The sequence below is a fragment of the Eleutherodactylus coqui genome, chromosome 1, assembly GCF_035609145.1.
Source record: "Eleutherodactylus coqui strain aEleCoq1 chromosome 1, aEleCoq1.hap1, whole genome shotgun sequence".
Lineage (NCBI taxonomy): Eukaryota > Metazoa > Chordata > Amphibia > Anura > Eleutherodactylidae > Eleutherodactylus > Eleutherodactylus coqui.
The window spans coordinates 528,862,819-528,888,953 of NC_089837.1; the positions used below are offsets into that span (position 1 = coordinate 528,862,819).

Consider the following 26,135-nt stretch of genomic DNA (forward strand, 5'->3'; position numbering starts at 1 on the left):
ATGTCTCCTGCATTATCTGTCCTCAGAGTGTTATCTGTGGTGTTACATGGGACTGTCGGTCACATGTATCTGTATCCAAGGTTCTCCCGTTTGTCTTGCTCGTTATGGCGCCCGCAGTCCTATGTAACAGTTTCTGTAGGATTATATCCAAGTACATATAGAACAGTGCAGCCGCCACCTCGGCTCTGCTACATCAGTGACACTAACGGTCGCAGACAGCTGTTCCCGTTTCCGGCGCAGGATCCGTTGTGCGCTCCGTCTCTCCTCCCATTGTCGAGGACAGTACGTAGGATTTCACCGGCTCCGTGGGCGCCGCCGGCCGAGCTTCAGAAGTAACCATAGGTTGGTAGGCGTTAGCTGTCAGACTCCTCCCACTGCGCAGCCACCATTCCCTTGTCCGCTCAGTATTCACACCACAGGACGGCCTTCCTTCCTCGGTCCACACTGACCACATACTCGCCGGACACGGACCAGGCCACCGCGTTCACCGCCGCACTGCAGAGCGAGAGAGAAGGTCAGCCTGAAATACTCTGTGCTGCGGGGCTTCTTACAGCTACAGTCAACATGGAGAAATTCACTTTTTCTGACCAATATCGCGCTCGCCCGTATATATCGCGGATGAGGCGATTGTCTGGATGGCTACAAACCATTGGATTAATCTAGTGTAAGAACTCAGCGCCCACCAGAACCCCCCATCCTCACCTCCCCCCAAGGACAGCGGCAGCGATCATCCCCTCCCCCTCCCTTAACCGCAGCGCAACGATCCAGCGATAACACGGAGAGAAAAATGACGAATTTCCTGCAGAGTTCGTGCGCACTCTGGTGGTGAGGAGAGGTACTGCTGCACATCAAACCCATCCAAGATACAGATACTACTGCAGCCCATCTCAAGGTGATGCACAGTGAAAAGCAATCTGTTGTTCGCTGTTATCAGCCATTTAAAGCTGAGAGAAGCTGACTAAAGTGTTGCTCAAGAAGAGCAAGAAACACCCGCCCCCTCTACCCCCCAATCAGTCTAAGTAATTCCCTGTTCCTATGTGGATAGCACCCCCTGCTGATTCAATGTCTGCAAGCATCTAAGCATGTTGTCCCCCTATTTCCAAGAATGCACTGCATTATAAGCCATCATCTGAGATTCAAATGCTGTTCCAAGTGGTAGCAAGGAGGCAGCTCTGGATGTGACTGGAGAATTGGAGATGATATAACTACAGCTGTGACCGCAGCTCTGAATGGGGCTAGAGGATACATGATATTATCACGCCGCTCACCGGTGCTCTCCGCTCAGACTCCGCTCCAGAAGTCCTGTCTGTGTGTTCCAGATGAAGATGGTCCCATCGGAGGAGCCGGACATACTGTAGGTGGCATCTGGGCTGCAGAGACATAAGAGCGGCATCATGGGTCGTCGCCAACTTCCTTCTGGCTGCAGTCTCCCTGAATGACCAGCAGGTGCGCCATTCAGGAGTCAGGGAAAGCTGGGTGGTAACCCATAGAGGAGCGGTGGCACCACTTGCCACCCGCCTCTCCCTGATAATGACAGAAGTAGAGATGAGCAAACTTTGAAAAAGTTTGGTTGGTTTGGCAGAAAGTTCAGTCGATCCGAATTGGTTCAAACTGAAAATTCATAAAAAGCCCTAAAACAAATAGTGAACACCAAAAAACATGCAGGAGACGGAGGCGGCTCAGTGGTTAGCACTGCTACCTTGCAGAATAAACAGCCCTCTAGTACGAACCTCACATGCTCCCCTCCAGGACTTCACCAGAGCTGCACCCATCCTCTGGAACGCTCTACCCCAAGGCATCCGGACAATCCCCGACGCACGGAACTTCAGACGCGCCTTAAAAACTCACCCCTTCAGGGGGCATACTAGATCCCCTGACCCAGTCCCCGCCTCTCCCTATGGACCCCACACATTCCACCATGCTTATCGCACTTGACATCTACCCCTTCACCTCCTTACCGCCCCACCCCGTTCGCTTCTTAATAACCGATTTCCACATGGACCGTATTTTCCGCTTTATAAGACGCACTTTTCTTCCTCCCAAAGTGGGAGAAAAAAGATGCTGCGTCTTATAAAGAGAACGCGCCGAAATACGTGACATCAGCAAAGAAACTTGGGGGGGCGCCGGGGGACGGCGTGGCGGAGCGGGGGGTAGCAGGGGGGAGCCCTCTCTCTCTCCCTTCCCCCTCCCCCCCCACTCCCCGCTGCAACCCCCCACTCACCCACAGCGCCCCCCGAATCTTTTCGCCCGAGTACGGAAGTACTCGAAAATCGCGACGCTCGGGCGAAAAAGGGGCGTGGCCGAGTAGGTTCGCTCATCTCTAGTGGTGAGCGCCAGCGGGAACTAATGGTGCTTCTCCGTCTCCACCAATTGGCTTCTTCCCTCCCTCCTGCCGAACAAGCGCCCCTGTGTCAGAGCTCTGCTGCTCCTCTGCTCTGTCGCCCGGCACGATCCCCTGCGCTGTCCCTAGTCGAGTTCAAAATATTTTTTCCCTATTTTCCGGCGTCTTATCGTCCGATGCGTCCCGTGCTGCCTGGGGTCCCGTGCCTCATCCAGACTTCTTTCTTCCTCCTCCTTCGCAGGTTGAGGAGTAGAAGGAAAAGAAAGGAAGGGGCAGGAAAGAAGAAGATTCTCCTCTTCTTCCTAGGACAGAGAAGAAGGAGGAGGAGGAAGGAAGAAGCAGCTTGGTGGCTCAGTGGTTAGAGCTGCGGCCTTGCAGTGCTGGGGTTTTAGGTTCACATGTGACTGAGGACAACATCTGTATGGAGTTTTTTAACGTCCATGTATATATTGTCCTTGGTGGGATTTGAACCTAGGAGCCCAGAACTGCAAGGTACCAGTGCGAACCCCCGAGCCACATCCAATAAAGCAGCACCTTCCTCTTTCAGGACTCGGACTGCGCTCAGTACTTGTGTTAGGGATTTCGACAGAAGCAAACTGATGGAAGTTCGGGTTATAGCCAGACCGAGTTTTGGACGGGTTCTAGAGGTTCAGGTGGCTCCTCTCTAATTATAAAGTTCTAAGTAGTGATAAAACCTCCGCTGAGTCTGACTGTAAGCTCTTGGGACCACAGAGCCATTGGTGGCCTTCCACCCCCCCTTTCACATGGCGCTCACCTCAGAATCGCCTTGTTCCAGTCGCAGCCACATTTGAAACCATCAGCTCTGTGCAACGAGGAGAGATTATTACTACAGGTGTTATAAAGGATGACATCACACACGACGCATGACATCACAGCCAATACCTGAACGTCAGGAGGACGCTGCCCATCCGCAGGTCTATCAGGCGGAGCACGTCGTCCCTGGAGCAGCTCAGCAGCTGCCTCTGCTCCGGCTCCATGAACAGAGACGTCACCTTCTCCTCCAGCGTCACCTCGCGGATTAAAACCCGGGACCTGAGGACCACAACACGTCATTCCTGTAGTCCGGCATCTCACAGTCCAGAAAATCCTGACAACCTGGCATTTGCCCCAGCAGAGGACTGATAGTTACCCCGGGGGTGCACATTGCCCATAGTTAGGAGAAGGTAGAAGTTACTGCAAATGGCACCAAGCAGAACAAAGCTCCTCCTCCTTACTCAAGTCCCACCCCCTTTACTAGAAACCAGAGGAAACTACAAGACTACTGGAGGTTCCCCCGCAGACTGATAGATTACCTTTTTTTAGGCTAATGTCCCTTTAAGAAGAAAAATCCTTTTCTTCATGTTTTATACTCTAGTCACCTCCAAAGATGCAGCCACGACGCTGCTGCTCCATAATGTCTTATGCTTATGTCACATTCAAAGCTGCAGCCACAACCACTCTGCTACATGTAATCCACTCTAGTCACTTCTAAAGCTGCATCCATACCCCTGCTGCTTACAAATCCCATTCAAATCTGAAACCACAACTCTGCTGCTACATTAGATTAGCTACTCTAGTCAAATCCAAAGCTGCAGCCACAACCTGGGTGTTAGAGGTCTTATACTCAGTCACATCCAAAGCTGCAGCCACAACTGAGCTGCTAATGTCTTAAACTTATGGTCACCTTCAAAGCTACAGCAAACAACCCTGCTGCTACCCATCTTATACTCTAGCCACATCCAAAGCTGCATTTGCAATGCTGTTTGTTTCCAAGTTGCTTTCTGTTTGCAAACCCTCACAGTTCTCCATTCTCCTCGGCAGCTCCGGGTCCACCAGAACAAGCTCCGCTGCCGTGCATTGTGGGAGATGTAGTGTTTATACCGGTAAGTCACCGCCTCATGCGATGTCACAGTAGCAGGCAAGCAGATGTTCATGCAGCTCTGGATGTGACTAGAGTAACTCTGGTTGCCTTATCTTGTACAGCTCTTGTGGGGTTGCAGTCATGGCGGCTCTGTTACCTGCTGTCCCAGAAGCGAATCTTCTTGTCGTGGTGGCCGCTGATCATGTAGGAATCGGAGCAGACGACGTCACTGCAGTACGAGGGCACCACGATGGAGCGGATACCTGCAAGGGGGGACCACAAATGTGTAACCAGACGGGCGAGACATGGAACGGGTACTACCAGATATGGCAGATGGAGGCATGGAACGGGTACTACCAGATATGGCAGATGGAGGCATGGAACGGGTACTACCAGATATGGCAGATGGAGGCATGGAACGGGTACTACCAGATATGGAGCATAGCAGGGGTGAGGTGGGGGAGATGTATGGCCAACTGGCAAAGCATGGCACTAACTGGGCACTGGATGCAGCGGGGAGGGAAGGGGTTAAAGGGGAAGAACCCCCATTTACATCCTATGAACGGCGCGCACTCCTCAGCGGGAGCCGGACAGAACTGACAGCTGTCCCCCTGCTGCAACGGCGGGGATCAGTGAGAACAGCTATCCCCGCTGTTAACCCCTTATACGCTGCAAGCAATGCTGATCGCGGTAAGTAGAGGGTTCACGGAGGGAGGCGAGCGCGAAATGCAGCCAAAATGCGCTGGTTTAGTTCATTTCACCTCCAAACAGCAGAGTAAAAGTTATCAAAAAAGCCACATGTACCCCAAAATGTACCAATAACCCGAGGGCGGATGGCGCTACGCTGTATGTGGTGATGCGCAGGCGCACCTTCGCTCTGCCGCCGGTGCGGTGAGGCGATGCACATCATAAGCGATGCCTACACAGACGGGCAGACGCGTGAGGGCAGAGGGCGTTGCCATACGAATGTGGTTTTTAAGCTGGCAGGGACACCCGCGGGACAAGGACTCAAACCAAGGACACATTAACATGGAGAGTTTAAAGAAAATCTGTGTTGCCCGTAGCAACCAATCACAGCGCAGCGGCGCGGCAAACCGCAACCAATCACAGCGCAGCGGCGCGGCAAACCGCAACCAAACACAGCGCAGCGGCGCGGCAAACCGCAACCAATCACAGCGCAGCGGCGCGGCAAACCGCAACCAATCACAGCGCAGCGGCGCGGCAAACAGCAACCAATCACAGCGCAGCGGCACGGCAAACAGCAACCAATCACAGCGCAGCGGCACGGCAAACAGCAACCAATCACAGCGCAGCAGCACAGCAACCAATCACAGCGCAGCGGCACAGCAACCAATCACAGTGCAGCGGCACAGCAACCAATCACAGTGCAGCGGCACAGCAACCAATTACAGCGCAGCGGCACAGCAACCAATCACAAGCGCAGCGGCACAGCAAACAGCAACCAATCACAGCGCAGCAGCACAGCAAACAGCAACCAATCACAGCGCAGCAGCAAGTAAACAGCAACCAATCACAGCGCAGCAGCACAACAAACAGCAACCAATCACAGCGCAGCGGCACAGCAACCAATCACAGCGCAGCGGCACAGCAACCAATCACAGCGCAGCGGCACAGCAAACAATCACAGCGCAGCGGCACAGCAAACAATCACAGCGCAGCGGCACAGCAAACAATCACAGCGCAGCGGCACAGCAACCAATCACAGCGCAGCGGCACAGCAAACAGCAACCAATCACAGCGCAGCGGCACAGCAAACAGCAACCAATCACAGCGCAGCAGCACAGCAAACAGCAACCAATCACAGCGCAGCAGCAAGTAAACAGCAACCAATCACAGCGCAGCGGCACAGCAACCAATTACAGCGCAGCGGCACAGCAAACAGCAACCAATCACAGCGCAGCAGCATAGCAAACAGCAACCAATCACAGCGCAGCAGCAAGTAAACAGCAACCAATCACAGCGCAGCGGCACAGCAACCAATCATAAGCGCAGCGGCACAGCAAACAGCAACCAATCACAGCGCAGCAGCACAGCAAACAGCAACCAATCACAGCGCAGCAGCACAGCAAACAGCAACCAATCACAGCGCAGCAGTATAGGAAACAGTAACCACACACAGCAGTATAGCAAATAGCAACCAATCACAGCGCAGCAGCACAGCAAACAGCAACCAATGACAGCGCAGCAGCACAGCAAACAGCAACCAATCACAGCGCAGCAGCAAGTAAACAGCAACCAATCACAGCGCAGCGGCACAGCAACCAATTACAGCGCAGCGGCACAGCAAACAGCAACCAATCACAGCGCAGCAGCACAGCAAACAGCAACCAATCACAGCGCAGCAGCAAGTAAACAGCAACCAATCACAGCGCAGCGGCACAGCAACCAATCACAAGCGCAGCGGCACAGCAAACAGCAACCAATCACAGCGCAGCAGCAAGTAAACAGCAACCAATCACAGCGCAGCAGCAAGTAAACAGCAACCAATCACAGCGCAGCAGCACAACAAACAGCAACCAATTACAGCGCAGGAAACTGTTTCCTTTTGATAATCATTTTCTATTCATTTTTTGGTCTTTTAATATTCCGCCCAAGTCAGATCCAGCGAGCGGCGAGAATCACTAGAGGCCAAGAATCTGAGGACCTCCTGAGGCAACAAGGCATCAACAAGCTGCTCTTAGGGGCCCCGGGGCAGTCTAGGGCCCAGCAGATTGGAAAAAAAAATCCACGCAGACAGTCAATGGTCAGCCCCCGTCCACGGGCGTTGCGGTATCTTGCAGCGAATTGCCGCCGTGGGAGCCGCCGCCCGGGAGTAGGAACCGGCAGAGGGATCTCCACAGGTCTGTCTGACAGATAGGCTGACCGCATGCTGCGAAATGCCGGCCGCGAGCGGAGAATTGCAATGATTCCCCGCTCGTGGACACGGGGCCGGCGCTTTCCATAGCGGCGTGATTCGCTGGCGGTAGATCGCTGCCGTAATAAGCCAGTAAAATTCTAGGATACATAATTTTTATTTTTTTTAAATGTTTATTGTGCAAAAGTGGAAAAACCTAAAAAAATAAATCTAATTCTGGTATTGTCAGAACCGTCCCGCGCCGCGGAAAACAAAACGCCATTTATGCTGCGTGATTAACGGTTAAAAAAAACAGGACAGCGGAACTGACCCCGGCAAAGAAAAAAACAACTGTGAAAGTTCAAACCACGAGCCCCGCGCGGCCGCGCCCCAAAGATGGACAAAACTGTGGCTTCTGAAAAGTGCAGATGAAAGTTTAAAAAAAGAAAGGATAATCTTGTGTCCTCCGGACCTAAATAGGGGGCGTCACTGAGGGGTACAGATCCAACCACCAATCAGAAGGGACCTAATGCAGTAAAAGAGGTTGGACCACAACTACAAGGGATCCACCGGCCACAGAAGATCCACAGGATGGGGAGGAACTAGCTGTCTGTGGGGGTCTCCCCATGCAAACCTCTGCTGATCCCAAGAATGGGGGTCCCGTGCCCCCCCCATCCTCCTCATTGTGGGGATACTGCACCCCCACTGTGGGGGAGGAGGCTGAACGGAGCGCTGGTTGTGCTCCATACTGAGACACCGGCTTGTGGGCCGCCATTTCCATCCGCCCCACTGATGCAGTGCTGACCGCATACACTCGGCCAATGCGCCAATCATACCAACATCACTGCGTGGGGGAGAAGCGACCTGCGCAGTAACAGGACAGTGAGACACGGGAGTCCCTACCTCCAGAAGGGTGGGGTCTCAGCGGTGATAAGCTCACCAATCAGCACGTTCCCCCCAGGATGGCGGATAACTTTATATTCTGGTCCAACACCTTTAAGAGCAGAAGCCCGCTATCTGGAAAGTCATATCATGTGACCAGGGAATGCTATGGAGCGGGAGAGGGGCGATCCTGGGGTGGGGGACACAATGATGACATCACAGGCCCAAGTGTTAGCCCCTCAGCCAAGCCGCAGCCTGCCTAGATGTATTGTATAGGGGAATGTGCGCCACCTACAGGCTGCTTTATGTAGATCCCACTCCTTGATGGTCCTGTCCATGCTGCTGGTGACCGCTCGGTACGGCGACATCTTGAACCTGGCAGCGGTGACCTTCCCCATGTGCCCGGTCAGCGTGTCCTGGAGGGCAACAGAAGGAGTCAGATGTCAATATCACATACGGGGGCCCCAAAACCCTCAGAACAGGGGCCCCGCGGTAACTACAGCTGCAGCCGCAACGCTCTACAGTCAGACAAAAAATTAATGCTCCCAGATAAAAATGGCGGATTGTGGCAGAAGGTGGCGCGCCGTTACGTCTGCGGCAGATAAGTAGATCAGACGCTCCTAGTGATCGCCGGGCACAGCGGTTAACCCTTAGACTCCCCGATCAGTATTTAGGGGTTCCAAGTGCCCATCCCCCACGATGGTGCCGATCAGCTGAGCTGTGGTGACCGACTGCCTGTCAGAACTTGGTATAAAAAAACACCTCAAACTGGGGCTTCTTTGGTCAGCGCAGAGGTTTTGTTACAATGTATCCAGTTCAAGCATGTTCTATTGGTGAGAACATTCACTGGCAGCAAGCAGAGATCTTCATGCCTGTGAACAACTGATATACTAAGCATATTATAAAGCTGAAGACCTTTAGTCACTGACCACAGGGCAGCGCCAACCTGCCCGGACCACCAGGCTATGAGACCCCCGGCTACCCGGGCATGGATATAATAGACAACTCACTGCACAAGGACCCACAAGAGGAGACGTACGCTGGATTTACTGTCCAGTTTCCACAGATGAGCCGATCCATCGAACGAGGCGGCCAAGACCTGCGCCCCCTGAAACACACAGGAGAAAGGGATACAATGAGACCCCCAAAACTCATCACATCCTGCGCCCCCCAGATACAAATGAGCCCCTTACAGGGTCCTCTGCTGCCACCTATAGGAGCTAGATTACATAATCAGAAGTATGTGCCCCCTCCCTGTACATCATATGGTCTCACTCATTGGCTCATTACATCACCCCCCTCATTGCCGCCACTTCACCTGCAGGATAACGAGGCGTCAGCCGCGCGAGGAGGGCGGGACACGATGTCTGTATGGACCGGCCAGCGGTGACCATCGCTCCTCCGGCACATCCTGGCATCTGCCAAACCCAGATCCCTCCACAGAACCCGCCTCCACTACTTCAGAGTAACGTTGGCGGCTTTTCAACTCTCCAGCTTCCTCCTGGCATTGAGCAGAATGATCCCAGCCATGGAGACCCCCAACCACCTAGCTCCACCTGATTCGGTTCTCACGCGCTTCGCTACCCGACTCTGTGACCTCTTGTGGCCCCCGCTGAAGGACTGACCTGCCAGGACTGTGACCCAGGCAGAAGGGCGACATCATCCTACATTGTCATTACCACCCCTTCCTCACTTCTAGGCACTAAGCGGCAGGGGGGCACATACTTTTGACACCACTTGGTAACTTCCTGTGAAGACTTATTTTGCATTGGCTGAACTCTACACTGCCCGCTTATAGGACCCCCGGTCAAACACAGTGTCCGTAACCTTCCATTAGTGGATTCCCAGCCTGCAATGGCTGATAACAGGGAGCAATAGTGACATACATACCGAAGAGTCAAACTCGATGCTGGTGATTCCTCCGTTACACCCGTGCAGCACCTGCTGGCACTGCAGCTGACCTGTAGGGGAGGGAAGACCCCGAATGTCAGTCCTTGAAGGGTGACATCTAATGCAGACACTTTAAATAGAAGTAACCAGGGAGGATGTAGAGAACGACTCCAGTCACTGCCGACCCAACCGCCCCCGATACAGGGGTCACATGACCAGGGGATGTTATACAACAGGTTTATTACACCCCAGGTAATATAGATATGGAAGGACACGCCCATCACCTGGGGGCGGAGCTCAGATTGCAAATTCTCTCTACTCCAGGTGTTTCTCCTCACCTCCAACAACGTCCCAAATCTTAACCACCCGGTCTGCTCCTCCCGTGGCCACCATCTTGGAATTAGGACTGAACTTGACCGCATGAATTTCAGAATCATGAACCTCCTGAAATACATATAGAACAATCAGAAAGAGCCAGCGAATCTAGAGAACAGCAGAATAGTGAGTGCAGCTCTGGAGTATAATACAGGATGTAACTCAGGATCAGTAATGTATGTACACTGTGACACCAGCAGCAGAATAGTGAGTGCAGCTCTGCAGTATAATACAGGACGTAACTCAGGAGCAGTACAGGATAAGTAATGTATGTACACAGTGACTTCACCAGCAGAATAGTGAGTGCAGCTCTGGAGTATAATACAGGATGTAACTCAGGGTCAGTACAGGATAAGTAATGTATGTACACAGTGACTCCACCAGCAGAATAGTGAGTGCAGCTCTGGGGTATAATACAGAATGTAACTCAGGAGCAGTACAGGATAAGTAATGTATGTACACAGTGACTCCACCAGCAGAATAGTGAGTGCAGCTCTGGAGTATAATACAGGATGTAACTCAGGAGCAGTAAGGATAAGTAATGTATATACACAGTGACTCCACTAGTAGACTAGTGAGTGCAGCTCTGGAGTATAATACAGGATGTAACTCAGGATCAGTACAGGATAAGTAATGTATGTACACAGTGACTCCACCAGCAGAATAGTGAGTGCAGCTCTGGAGTATAATACAGGATGTAACTCAGGGTCAGTACAGGATAAGTAATGTATGTACACAGTGACTCCATCAGCAGAATAGTGAGTGCAGCTCTGGAGGATAATACAGGATGTAACTCAGGATCAGTACAGGATAAGTAATGTATGTACACAGTGACTCCACCAGCAGAATAGTGAGTGCAGCCCTGGAGTATAATACAGGATGTAACTCAGGGTCAGTACAGGATAAGTAATGTATGTACACAGTGACTCCACCAGCAGAATAGTGAGTGCAGCCCTGGAGTATAATACAGGATGTAACTCAGGGTCAGTACAGGATAAGTAATGTATGTACACAGTGACTCCACCAGCAGAATAGTGAGTGCAGCCCTGGAATATAATACAGGATGTAACTCAGGGTCAGTACAGGATAAGTAATGTATGTACACAGTGACTCCATCAGCAGAATAGTGAGTGCAGCTCTGGAGTATAATACAGGATGTAACTCAGGAGCGGTACAGGATAAGTAATGTATGTACACAGTGACTCCACCAGCAGAATAGTGAGTGCAGCCCTGGAGTATAATACAGGATGTAACTCAGGGTCAGTACAGGATAAGTAATGTATGTACACAGTGACTCCACCAGCAGAATAGTGAGTGCAGCTCTGGAGTATAATACAGGATGTAACTCAGGATCAGCACAGGATAAGTAATGTATATACACAGTGACTCCACCAGCAGAATAGTGAGTGCAGCTCTGGAGTATAATACAGGCTGTAACTCAGGATCAGTACAGGATAAGTAATGTATGTACACAGTGACTCCACAAGCAGAATAGTGAGTGCAGCTCTGGGGCATAATACAGGATGTAACTCAGGATCAGCACAGGGTAAGTAATGTATGTACACAGTGACTCCACCAGCAGAATAGTGAGTGCAGCTCTGGGGTATAATACAGGATGTAACTCAGGAGCAGTACAGGATAAGTAATGTATGTATACAGTGACTCCACCAGCAGAATAGTGAGTGCAGCTCTGGGGTATAATACAGGATGTAACTCAGGAGCAGCACAAGGTATAAAGATCTGTAGGACCTGATAAGGAAAACACTCCTTCCCCTCTAAAATGCTCAGATAACGTCTCACAGACACCGATTCTGTCTCCATTCACAAGTAAGTGATGCCTTGATCTATATAGCATGAGAGGAACATATGGGGACTTCTAATATCTATGTATAACAGTCTGGTGGTCTTACCTTGCTGTACAGAGCTCTTCTGGGTAGGCAGCAGATAACGCACACTGAGGAAGGACGACACCAGTCATCATCCGGACTGCAATCATCTGGCCGCTTCCCAAAACTGTGGAGGATGATACAAGGTTTCACCAATCAAAGAGTCACCGACGAGGCACAGCGTGCTTAGCCGACATTTATAAAGGGGTATTAACTGCCCCCAGAAGCCTCCTACAAAGTGCCCATTAGGGTACGATGAGTAATGAGGGTCCCGTCATGGCTCCAACCCATGAATGCCAACAACGAAGGATCTCAGCTCTGCATGCCCACCAGATTCTTCGCCGCGTAGAAGACTGCTCAGAGAAGGCATCACTACCACACTGCAACGCCTACAAGTAGACCGCAATACACAGTACTCACACATAGGGCATACTCACTCAAACCAACTCCGCAACGCTCCCATTAACTTAGAAGGCCCTAAAGAAATCATAGACTGAGACCTGAAATACAAGGAACAAGAGGAAGGCGCCTGAGTATACCATCAGATATTACCTGCAAATATACAATGTGTGCTTATCTCCACAGGGGGCAGTATTATAGTAGTCATATTCTTGTACATAGGAGGCACTATTATAGTAGTTGTATTCTTGTACATAGGGGGCAGTATTATAGTAGTTATATTCTTGTACATAGGGGGCAGTATTATAGTAGTTATATTCTTGTATATAGGAGCAGTATTATGGTAGTTATGTTCTTGTACATAGGAGCAGTATTATGGTAGTTATGTTCTTGTACATAGGGGGGCAGTATTATAGTAGTTATATTCTTGTATATAGGGGGCAGTATTATAGTAGTTATATTCTTGTACATAGGGGGCAGTATTATAGTAGTTATATTCTTGTACATAGGGAGCAGTATTATAGTAGTTATATTCTTGTACATAGGGGGCAGTATTCTAGTAGTTATATTCTTGTACATAGGGGGCAGTATTATAGTAGTTATATTCTTGTATATAGGAGCAGTATTATAGTAGTTATATTCTTGTACATAGGGGGCAGTATTATAGTAGTTATATTCTTGTACATAGGGAGCAGTATTATAGTAGTTATATTCTTGTACATAGGGGGCAGTATTCTAGTAGTTATATTCTTGTACATAGGGGGCAGTATTATAGTAGTTATATTCTTGTATATAGGAGCAGTATTATAGTAGTTATATTCTTGTACATAGGGGGCAGTATTATAGTAGTTATATTCTTGTACATAGGGAGCAGTATTATAGTAGTTATATTCTTGTACATAGGAGGCAGTATTATAGTAGTTATATTCTTGTACATAGGAGCAGTATTATAGTAGTTATATTCTTGTACATAGGGGGCAGTATTATAGTAGTTATATTCTTGTACATAGGGAGCAGTATTATAGTAGTTATATTCTTGTACATAGGGAGCAGTATTATAGTAGTTATATTCTTGTACATAGGGGGCAGTATTATAGTAGTTATATTCTTGTACATAGGGGGCAGTATTATAGTAGTTATATTCTTGTACATAGGGGCAGTATTATAGTAGTTATATTCTTGTACATAGGAGGCAGTATTATAGTAGTTATATTCTTGTACATAGGAGCAGTATTATAGTAGTTATATTCTTGTACATAGGGGGCAGTATTATAGTAGTTATATTCTTGTACATAGGATGCAGTATTATAGTAGTTATAGTCTTGTACATAGGGGGCAGTATTATAGTAGTTATATTCTTGTACATAGGATGCAGTATTATAGTAGTTATAGTCTTGTACATAGGGGGCAGTATTATAGTAGTTATATTCTTGTACATAGGGGACAGTATTATAGTAGTTATATTCTTGTACATAGGGGGCAGTATTACAGTAGTTATATTCTTGTACATAGGGGGCAGTATTATAGTAGTTATATTCTTGTACATATAAAGCAGTATTATAGTAGTTATACTCTTGTACATAGAGGGCAGTATTATAGTAGTTATATTCTTGTACATAGGGCGCAGTAGTATAGTAGTTATATTTTTGTACATAGGGGGCAGTATTATAGTAGTTATATTCTTGTATATAGGGGCAGTATTATAGTAGTTTCTTGGTAGTTTTCTGGTTTCTGCTTAGGTTTTCCAGTTACCTGGGCTTCCTGGGGCAGGTTTTCTCTTTTTCATGGCTCCTGGACAGCACCAGGCTTGTAGAGTCACGTAAATCCAGGCAGCGCTGGTGACGAAGATCTCTGTAACCAGAAACAAACGCCAAGTAATTACCCGTGATATGTAATTGTTCTCAGATCGTAAGCATTTATCCACTAAACCCGCATGTGATGTCATCCTTGTGAGTCAGTGAACAAACACCATGCAAAACTATCATCCAAACAAAGAACTGTTTCCATTACTCCCGTCATGTGACCAGTGTAGAGAGGGCCGTCATGGACAAACCGGGCAGATGCGTTTTGCGGTGTTTGTGCATTTCTTTGGGATTGTGGGTAACGAGGCTCTGGCTGTAAAGTAGCCAATCTTCCAGATACTTCCAGAGTTCTGTGAGAATCACTGGCCTGTTACATGAACCACGGACCCGCAGTCCCCCATTTGTAGATGACCGGCCCACATCCACCATATAGCAGAGGTTTTCAGACTGACCCTTGCATCAATCACCAGGGTCTACTGCAATCACATGTCACTAAGTTACCACAAGGGGGCAACACTGCAAATGGGCAATAATACAGTATTACAGCTCCAACCTTTCAAACCCAGGAATCCTCCAACTCCTCACTTGACCACTGGAACAGTGAGGGGCAAAGAGAAATGAGCAAAGTTGTGGGTAGCCCCGCCCACATAACATTAGCCCCTCCTTCTCTTATACTATATACAGAGGCTTATACAATGTGTGATCTATGGGACACGTCTGAAAACCTCAGCTGGACACACTGGAGCAAAACCGACATATAAGGTCCTTACAGCACGACCGACGCAGACCGGAGAACGGGAGGCCAACACACGGACAAGAGGAATCATCAGACTCCAACCTACAATGATAGGCATCAGGGAACACTTCAGTAGGTGCAGCCATCAATGATGCAGAAACGTACATCGATCAAGAGATTCCTATGAGCTCGGTTCTGGTGCCGTACTTATGTTATGAGCTCGGTTCTGGTGCCGTACTTATGTTATGAGCTCAGTTCTGGTGCCGTACTTATGTTATGAGCTCAGTTCTGGTGCCGTACTTATGTTATGAGATTAGTTCTGGTGCCGTACTTATGTTATGAGCTCAGTTCTGGTGCCGTACTTATGTTATGAGCTCAGTTCTGGTGCCGTACTTATGTTATGAGCTCAGTTCTGGTGCCGTACTTATGTTATGAGCTCAGTTCTGGTGCCGTACTTATGTTATGAGCTCAGTTCTGGTGCCGTACTTATGTTATGAGCTCAGTTCTGGTGCCGTACTTATGTTATGAGCTCAGTTCTGGTGCCGTACTTATGTTATGAGCTCAGTTCTGGTGCCGTACTTATGTTATGAGCTCGGTTCTGGTGCCGTACTTATGTTATGAGCTCGGTTCTGGTGCCGTACTTATGTTATGAGCTCGGTTCTGGTGCCGTACTTATGTTATGAGCTCAGTTCTGGTGCCGTACTTATGTTATGAGCTCAGTTCTGGTGCCGTACTTATGTTATGAGCTCAGTTCTGGTGCCGTACTTATGTTATGAGCTCAGTTCTGGTGCCGTACTTATGTTATGAGCTCGGTTCTGGTGCCGTACTTATGTTATGACAGATGAAGGTGTTGTAAAGGGGCACTATTACTGTGTAGGAGTAGACAGCAGTGCAGGTGGGATTCGGTGGGTTAAGAGGCATGACTTAATCTTTAATGGAAACCCACACCGCACAGCTTTTTTTCCAACACTCTTTCAAAACAAAGAGTGAACCAGCAGAGGGCAGCAGTGAGGCATCAGCTCCTACTGCCTGAAAGTCAACAGCAGAGTTGTGAATGCAGCTCTGCGTGTGACTAGAGTATAACATAAGTAAAGCAAAAGACTTAATACCGAAAAACTGCAGCTGAGGCACAAAAATAAAAAGCATTTTGGGCAGATCACGGGTTCTCCTCTCCGCCTACTCACGCTTCAGCGCTGACCGACTTGTGTAAGGCTTTTTTGACAACGCGCCTCCAGATCTCCTCCTTCCTCCTGCACAAAGAAAAGAAATCCGGAGTATGTAAATAGTGTGACTACAACCCAACGGTGAGCAGGGTGACCCCGACAAGGAGCTGACCCCCATCTGGGGTCACATGACAGCTCAGCGCCCACCTCTCATTGAAGTTGTTCTGCTGTTCCGCCTCCATCGCTTTCTTCTTGGTCAACGACTCAAGGAGCTCCCGCTGTTTCTCCGCAGCATCGTGCAGTTGCCGGTCCAGTAGGCGGCGACGGGTCAGCAGTTGGTCGTAGTCCTCCTTCAGGTCGTCATTGGAGCAGACCAATCGGACCATCTCGTTCTCCAGGCACTCACACTGCCGTTGGTGATCATCCACCAAGGTAGAGAGGAAGGAGATGCTGGGGGGAAGAAGAGAGCAAGAAGTCATCAGGATGACACATCCTCCGGTAACCCGCCACACCCAGCCCACAACAGCACTGTGTGCCAATATCAGCTGGAACAAGGCAGAGCTGCAGTGTAAAGCATGGGGGACGGACAAAACAGCAGTCTGATCAGATGAGGTTAATTTCAAACTACTTCAGACTCCAACAATGTAGCCAAGCTGGAGTCAGGAGTCATAGCTGTGCCCTTATGGAGCAGAGCTGCAGTGTAAAGAATGGAAAGAGGGGCAGAGCAGCAGTCTCAGACTCTGATGGGACAGGAGGCTGAGGCATCCCGACTAACTCTGTCAACACTTTGCTTTACGTATGTTGAGCAAAACCATGTTTTATTCTCAAGTCACATCCAGAGCTGCATTCAAAATTCTACTTCGCTTCCACAGAAACTACCATTTCCTGCAGGCGGTCCCGTCTGGGGATAGCATAAAGGCCCATTTACACGCAGAGATAATCGTTCAAAGATAGCAGTTGATGCAAAACAATCACTCAAAATCTAATGGACACTAATGTCCATTAGCAGCTTATTACTTTCATTCGCATGTAAACGAGCCTCCAGAGCTGTATGCAGAGAAGAGCAGGTGGTCTGTTCTCTGCATTCAGATCCTTTGTTCTGCAGGGCTGCAAGCTGAATACAATGGAGAATCACAGCGTGCGGTCTGTTATCTTCTCTCTGGCGGAACAATGGATTTTATGCTCACTTAAAAATCATCATTCAGCCGAAGAGTGAAAGATGGGAGCGTTTACACACAACAATGTGGGGAGGGGGAGGGACGGACGACCCAATTCAGAATTCCAGTATGGCCCCATCGGTTCTATGTACGCCCCTGAGGTTGAGGCTCTGACCGCCACCGGGACCCCCCGTGACCCTACATGGACTGGTGGTCTGCATACATGACCACTGCTCCATTCCGTTCTACAGGACGGAGGATGCCTGCTGAACCCACAGATCTCCCTCCGTAGAAGTGAATGGCACAACGCTTGAGCACACGCCCCGCCGCTCTATTCAGGGTGCGCCATTCTCAGGATCGCTGGCAGTTCTGTGGATGGGCGATAATGGCGCTCAGGGGGACATCCTGAGCGTTGGGGTGCTGCCTGCTGATACCAGATGCATTCTGGGGGAGCCCCCGGGGTCTACGCTGACGACGCACCTGGACTTCTGCTTCTGCAGCTCCTCGTCGCGCTCCTGCACGCCCTTCTTCAGCTCGCAGGCTTGAACCGCCAACTGCAAATACAACAAGGTCACCTCACACAGAAACGAGCAGCGGCGGATTATCAGACATTCCAGACTATCAGAGTAACCCCCCCCCCCCCCCCCGGAGGATAACGCTGTATATCACATGGGGCGCACAGATCGGGGGGCTCGGTGTGCGCTTACCTCTCCATTGTAGTCTCGGAACGCAGAGATCTGCTCCTGTAGTGTGGGAGGAGCTTCCGAGCCAGCGAGCAGCGGCGCATCCGGAGGGACCCTGCACAACACAACAAGGGAGACACTCAGCAACCAACAGGACACTAGGGGGAGCCACCGAGCTGCAATATTCCTGATGGGAGATGCATCGCGCGCGGCAGGGCCCAGCTACAGCGCGCGGCAGGGCCCAGCTACAGCGCGCGGCAGGGCCCAGCTACAGCGCGCGGCAGGGCCCAGCTACAGTTTGGCCCCCAGGCACTTCTGTATCCTGTGAGGAGTACAAGGTCTGCCCGCCTATGATGGTCCTGCATCTGTCGGCCCCCGCGGTCTGCACCCACCTGGCGGGGGGGCGGCTCCGTGGTGACATCACCGGCTCAGTTTGTATTTTCTCTGTCAGATCCTTCAGAATAACGGATTTTTCCAAAAGTTTATTATCTAGAAAAAAAAACAAACAAAAAAACATCAAAATAAAAAAATGTCAGAAGTCACCCCAGGGGTCCGGAGACCCCCAAGTCAGTGTGCCTGGGGGGCCGGGAGAAGAGAGGCTACACAGACAGCCAATCATTATCACCCTGTGCAGAAACATCACTGATCCCCTGCAGAACCGCTAATCCAGAACCCCCGCTAAACCACTACTACAGAACCCCCACTAACCCACTACTACAGAACCCCCACTAACCCACTACTACAGAACCGCTAATCCAGAACCCCCGCTAACCTGCAAAATCTCTACTACAGAACCGCCATCAACCTGTTACTACAGAACCGCTAATCCAGAACCCCCGCTAACCCACTACTAAAGAACCGCTAATCCAGAACCCCCGCTCTACCCGCTACTAAAGAACCGCTACTAAAGAACCGCTAATCTAGAACCCCCGCTAATCCGCTACTACAGAGCCGCTAATCCAGAACCTCCACTAATCTGGCAACCAAATCAAGTAGCCCCGGGGACCAAATCAATAAATCCTTATTTTCTGACACTTCCTAATCTGCTCCTCCTCATCTTCTGCTTCATGAACAGAATGACAGAACGGCAGTGAAGACCGACACGGGCGAGAAGAGGAGAATGGAACCTTACAGAACACGTTCCTGTCCTTCGGGGTGCGCGGCGCTCGGAGGGTCCCCCGTATGACACCCATAAGGTATGCAGGATCACAAGCCGCATCCGTACAACACGCAGCGATTGGCGCAACGCGGAGTCCTGCTTACTCAACCTCTACCCCAGATTGGGATGGACATTGCAGCCCCCGTTCCGCCCGTCACCCCTCCCCCCACCCGCCAGAAGTAGAAGGTCAAGGCCAGGGCTGCTTATTGCCGCCAGTCCTAGAGGAGCCATAACCGCGGCCGCACGGTTATCACCCAGCTAACATCAGCGCTGCGAGCGGACGCGGCGACCGCAGGAAATGTACGGGGGATTCCACGGAGCGAGAAGCCGGGGCGCTCATAGCCGGACCCGCAAATACCGATGTCTGCATGATAAGCAAACACTGAGCGTTACGGATACCGTGTATACCGCGGTCAGGAGGCGCAGGGCGCGGTGCGGTACCCACAACGGCGCCATTTATATAACGCGCATAATCAAATTACACGTAATCCCATCATACTGCGGTCAATTATACCAACGACATCACCACGAGGACGCCGTGACTGCGGACAATAGACGCTTAGATACACGACTCAGCAGACATTATCACACAGGATAGGATTAGATACACAGCTCAGCAGACAGTATCACACAGGATGGGATTAGATACACGGCTCAGCAGACAGTATCACACAGGATGGGATTAGATACACGACTCAGCAGACATTATCACACAGGATGGGATTAGATACACGGCTCAGCAGACAGTATCACACAGGATGGGATTAGATACACGACTCAGCAGACATTATCACACAGGATGGGATTAGATACACGGCTCAGCAGACATTATCACACAGGATGGGATTAGATACACGGCTCAGCAGACAGTATCACACAGGATAGGATTAGATACACGGCTCAGCAGACAGTATCACACAGGATAGGATTAGATACACAGCTCAGCAGACCGTATCATACAGGGGAGGATTAGATACACGGCTCAGCAGACAGTATCACACAGGATAGGATTAGATACACAGCTCAGCACACAGTATCACGCATGATGGGATTAGATACACAGCTCAGCAGACAGTATCACACATGATAGGATTAGATACACGGCTCAGCAGACAGTATCACACAGGATAGGATTAGATACACAGCTCAGCAGACAGTATCACACAGGATAGGATTAGATACACGGCTCAGCAGACAGTATCACACAGGATAGGATTAGATACACATTTCAGCAGATAGTATCACACAGGATAGGATTAGATACACGGCTCAACAGACAGTATCACACAGGATAGGATTAGATACACGGCTCAACAGACAGTATCAGACATGAAGGGATTAGATACACGGCTCAGCAGACAGTATCAGACATGAAGGGATTAGATACACAGCTCAGCAGACAGTATCACGCATGATGGGATTAGATACACGGCTCAGCAGACAGTATCACACATGATGGGATTAGATACACGGCTCAGCAGACAGTATCACACAGGATAGGATTAGATACACGGCTCAGCAGACAGTATCAGACATGAAGGGATTAGATACACAGCTCAGCAGACAGTATCAGACATGAAGGGATTAGATACACAGCTCAACAGACAGTATCAGACATGAAGGGATTAGATACACAGCTCAGCAGACAGTATCAGACATGATAGGATTAGATACACGGCTCAGCAGACAGTATCACGCATGATGGGATTAGATACACGGCTCAGCAGACAGTATCACACAGGATAGGATTAGATACACAGCTCAGCAGACAGTATCACACAGGATAGGATTAGATACACAGCTCAGCAGACAGTATCACACAGGACAGGATTAGATACACAGCTCAGCAGACAGTATCACACATGATGGGATTAGATACACAGCTCAGCAGGCAGTATCACACAGGATAGGATTAGATACATGGCTCCGCAGACAGTATCACACAGGAGAGGATTAGATACACGGCTCCGCAGACAGTATCACACAGGAGAGGATTAGATACACGGCTCCGCAGACAGTATCACACAGGATAGGATTAGATACACAGCTCAGCAGACAGTATCACACAGGATAGGATTAGATACACGGCTCCGCAGACAGTATCACACAGGAGAGGATTAGATACACGGCTCCGCAGACAGTATCACACAGGAGAGGATTAGATACACAGCTCAGCAGGCAGTATCACACAGGATAGGATTAGATACATGGCTCCGCAGACAGTATCACACAGGAGAGGATTAGATACATGGCTCCGCAGACAGTATCACACAGGAGAGGATTAGATACAGCAGCTCAGCAGACAGTATCAGACATGATAGGATTAGATACACGGCTCAGCAGACAGTATCACACAGGAGAGGATTAGATACACAGCTCAGCAGACAGTATCACACAGGATAGGATTAGATACACAGCTCAGCAGACAGTATCACACAGGAGAGGATTAGATACGGCAGCTCAGCAGACAGTATCAGACATGATAGGATTAGATACACAGCTTAGCAGACAGTATCACACAGGATAGGATTAGATACACGGCTCAGCAGACAGTATCACACGATAGGATTAGATACACGGCTCAGCAGACAGTATCACACATGATAGGATTAGATACACAGCTCAGCAGACAGTATCACACATGATAGGATTAGATACAGCAGCTCAGCAGACAGTATCACACATGAAGGGATTAGATACACGGCTCAGCAGACAGTATCACACAGGATGGGATTAGATACACAGCTAAGCAGACAGTATCACACAGGATGGGATTAGATACACAGCTAAGCAGACAGTATCACACAGGACGGGATTAGATACACAGCTAAGCAGACAGTATCACACAGGACGGGATTAGATACACAGCTAAGCAGACAGTATCACACAGGACAGGATTAGATACACGGCTCAGCAGAAAGTATCACACATGATGGGATTAGATACACGGCTCAGCAGACAGTATCACACAGGACAGGATTAGATACACAGCTCAGCAGACAGTATCACACAGGATAGGATTAGATACACGGCTCGGCAGACAGTATCACACAGGACAGGATTAGATACACGGCTCAGCAGACAGTATCACACAGGACAGGATTAGATACACAGCTCAGCAGACAGTATCACACAGGATAGGATTAGATACACGGCTCAGCAGACAGTATCACACAGGATTAGATACAGCCCAGCACTTCACTCCGTTACTGAATAACCACATCTCGCCTCCGCTCATCACACGGTAACAGATCAGCTCTGAGCAGACTGCGGCTCCCACATTCAGGTCTGAACACCAAGTGCAGCTGACACCGAACCCCACAAATAACGGGGAGCCCCAACCTTCTCTAGACGCACCCCGCATGGTACACACTGATGCAGCAGCGCCGACACGGTTCATCCCCATTCCCAGGTCTTACACTCCACTCACAGCCAGAGCTGCAGTCACAATTCTCTGCTGCGTTGGATTGTGACAGATGCAGCTCCTTCCACAATGTACAGCAGGGGGCAGCAGAGCAGCGCAACTTCCTGCAAACTGACAACTATTAGGAAAGCAGCACAACTATGAGTGCAGCTCTGGATGTGACTAGAGTATACAACAAGCCAAGAGCAGAACAAAGTTTTCTGTCCGAATTTTAAGAATGAAACAAAAAAAAAAAAATAAATAAATAAAGTTTGATTTTTATACCAACAATTTCAAGGAGAAATCCAGCCATTCCCCATATTGGGGCGCGGGTATCACACGGCCACGGGACGTTAAAGGGCCCATAACCCTTGCTGCTTCGATTTTATACCTTGAAGTGACTGATAACAGAGAGCAATAGGAAGCATTCACAGAAACAGATAAATGGAGGTAATAGACTCCAAGCTTGCCGTCCCTTTAAGGGCGACTCCAGCCCTCATCTACCGCAGCTTCCTCATCCTGGCAGCCGCTGACTCATAGTCAGGACCAGAGGGGCAGAAAATGATGGAGCCAGGAGAGGGGTCATTAACCCCTGACATACAGGAGACAGGCGGCTGGGGAACTACAACTCCAAGCATGCCATTACACTGTGCATGCTGGGATGTGTAGTCCTACAGCGGCTCATCCAGCCTGGGCACATGCTTCAGAGGAAGTGGCACTAGTAACTGGTTTGTCCAGATATGGCACTTTATGACTCCGCCTCTTCATCACCCAAGCTCCTCCCCTTTGTCTATAGAAAACAAAGGACAGTGTTGGATGTTTTGCCACCGTGAAGCCCCAGCGTTGTACTAGACAAGCCGATTCTGGCGTGAACGAGCGGATGGCGCCGCCGCGGGATCGTGGCTGCTTATACCGGCAGATCACCGGCGGCTCATTCCAACCAGAATCCGCCATTGGCGGTATAAGTGGCAGCGCCGCAGCGAGCGCAGAAAACCAACAAGAAGAGAGCGATTAACAGTTGACGTTCCGTCATTGGCTGCGTGTGATCCCAGGCGCCCCCTAGAGGGGCAAGAAATCCACCAATAACAAGGCGGGAAGATTAAGGAGGGGCCTGACGGAGAAACCCCCCTGCGCAGAGCAGCCCTGTCTCTACGGCAATCACTAGGAGGGAGTCCCCAAGCAGCGCTCAGCAGTCCCTGGTGCCGGCACGACCTGGCCGTCCTCACAGACAGCAACCACCTCTACCTGGCAGTCCCCTGCGACCGGCCCTGCCTGCTGGCCCTCGCAGATGGTGACCGGCCCTACCTGGCAGTCCCTAGCGACCCGCGCTACCTAGGGGTCCCCGGCGGTCCTCACAGATGGCGACTGGCTCTACCTGGTGGTCCTCACAGATGGCGACCGGCTCTACCTGGCGGTCCTCACAGATGGCGACCGGCTCTACCTGGCAGTCCTCGCAGACGGTGACTGGCCCTACCTGCTGGTCGTCGCAGATGGTGACCGGCCCTACCTGGCGGTCCCTAGCGACCGGCGCTACCTAACGGTCCCTGGTGGTCCTCGCAGACGGCGACCAGCTCTACCTCGCGGTCCTCACAGATGGCGACCGGCTCTACCTGGCGGTCCCTAGCAACCAGCGCTACCTGGCGGTCCTTGCAGATGGCGACCGGCTCTACCTGGCGGCCCTCGCAGGCGGCGACCGGCTCTACATGGCGGTCCCCGTCGCTGCCTGGCGGTCCTCATCACTGCTCCCCCCACAGTGACAGGTGGCCCCGACTGCTCCCCCCACAGTGACAGGTGGCCCCGACTGCTCCCCCCACAGTGACAGGTGGCCCCGACTGCTTCCCCCACAGTGACAGGTGGCCCCGACTGCTTCCCCCACAGTGACAGGTGGCCCCGACTGCTTCCCCCACAGTGACAGGTGGCCCCGACTGCTCCCCCCAGCAGGGACAGGTGGCCCCGACTGCTCCCCCCAGCAGGGACAGGTGGCCCCGACTGATCCCCCCCAGCAGGGACAGGTGGCCCCGACTGATCCCCCCCAGCAGGGACAGGTGGCCCCGACTGATCCCCCCCAGCAGGGACAGGTGGCCCCGACTGCTCCCCCCCAGCAGGGACAGGTGGCCCCGACTGCTCCCCCCCAGCAGGGACAGGTGGCCCCGACTGCTCCCCCCCAGCAGGGACAGGTGGCCCCGACTGCTCCCCCCCAGCAGGGACAGGTGGCCCCGACTGCTCCCCCCCAGCAGGGACAGGTGGCCCCGACTGCTCCCCCCCAGCAGGGACAGGTGGCCCCGACTGCTCCCCCCCAGCAGGGACAAGTGGCCCCGACTGATCCCCCCAGCAGGGACAAGTGGCCCCGACTGATCCCCCCAGCAGGGACAAGTGGCCCCGACTGATCCCCCCCAGCAGGGACAAGTGGCCCCGACTGATCCCCCCCAGCAGGGACAAGTGGCCCCGACTGATCCCCCCAGCAGGGACAAGTGGCCCCGACTGCTCCCCCCAGCAGGGACAAGTGGCCCCGACTGCTCCCCCCCAGCAGGGACAAGTGGCCCCGACTGCTCCCCCCCAGCAGGGACAAGTGGCCCCGACTGCTCCCCCCCAGCAGGGACAAGTGGCCCCGACTGCTCCCCCCCAGCAGGGACAAGTGGCCCCGACTGCTCCCCCCCAGCAGGGACAAGTGGCCCCGACTGATCCCCCCAGCAGGGACAAGTGGCCCCGACTGATCCCCCCAGCAGGGACAAGTGGCCCCGACTGATCCCCCCAGCAGGGACAAGTGGCCCCGACTGATCCCCCCAGCAGGGACAAGTGGCCCCGACTGATCCCCCCCCAGCAGGGACAAGTGGCCCCGACTGATCCCCCCCCAGCAGGGACAAGTGGCCCCGACTGATCCCCCCCAGCAGGGACAAGTGGCCCCGACTGATCCCCCCCAGCAGGGACAAGTGGCCCCGACTGATCCCCCCCAGCAGGGACAAGTGGCCCCGACTGATCCCCCCCAGCAGGGACAAGTGGCCCCGACTGATCCCCCCAGCAGGGACAAGTGGCCCCGACTGATCCCCCCAGCAGGGACAAGTGGCCCCGACTGATCCCCCCAGCAGGGACAAGTGGCCCCGACTGATCCCCCCAGCAGGGACAAGTGGCCCCGACTGATCCCCCCCAGCAGGGACAAGTGGCCCCGACTGATCCCCCCCAGCAGGGACAAGTGGCCCCGACTGATCCCCCCAGCAGGGACAAGTGGCCCCGACTGATCCCCCCAGCAGGGACAAGTGGCCCCGACTGATCCCCCCAGCAGGGACAAGTGGCCCCGACTGATCCCCCCAGCAGGGACAAGTGGCCCCGACTGATCCCCCCAGCAGGGACACGGGGTCCCCCGGCCCCTCCCCCACTCACAGGACTGGATGAGCTCCTGGAAGGCCCCATGCTGCGCGCGGTCCCGGTGCCGCAGCTGCCGGATGATGTGCAGCTTCCAAGCCGCCTTCCCCCCGGAGCCACGGGCTCTCCGCTCCGCTGCCCGCTGCATCCCGGACTTCACAACACGGGGCGGGGCCACACGGCA

General features: G+C 51.7%; 1 protein-coding gene across 1 annotated transcript; it reads right to left on the bottom strand.

Annotated features, from left to right (window-relative positions):
- On the bottom strand, positions 1 to 26,135 carry ATG16L2 (autophagy related 16 like 2). Its single transcript, XM_066588381.1, has 18 exons — positions 25,970 to 26,135; positions 18,422 to 18,518; positions 18,054 to 18,144; positions 17,827 to 17,900; positions 16,397 to 16,639; positions 16,211 to 16,276; positions 14,241 to 14,339; positions 12,527 to 12,589; positions 12,114 to 12,216; positions 10,167 to 10,272; positions 9,829 to 9,899; positions 8,978 to 9,046; positions 8,234 to 8,354; positions 4,360 to 4,465; positions 3,245 to 3,394; positions 3,117 to 3,164; positions 1,269 to 1,370; positions 1 to 495 (listed from the first exon to the last, which is right to left on the bottom strand). Exons 1-18 carry the CDS (start codon positions 26,097 to 26,099, stop codon positions 402 to 404), a joined length of 1,833 nt encoding a protein of 610 aa, XP_066444478.1. The 5' UTR covers positions 26,100 to 26,135; the 3' UTR covers positions 1 to 401.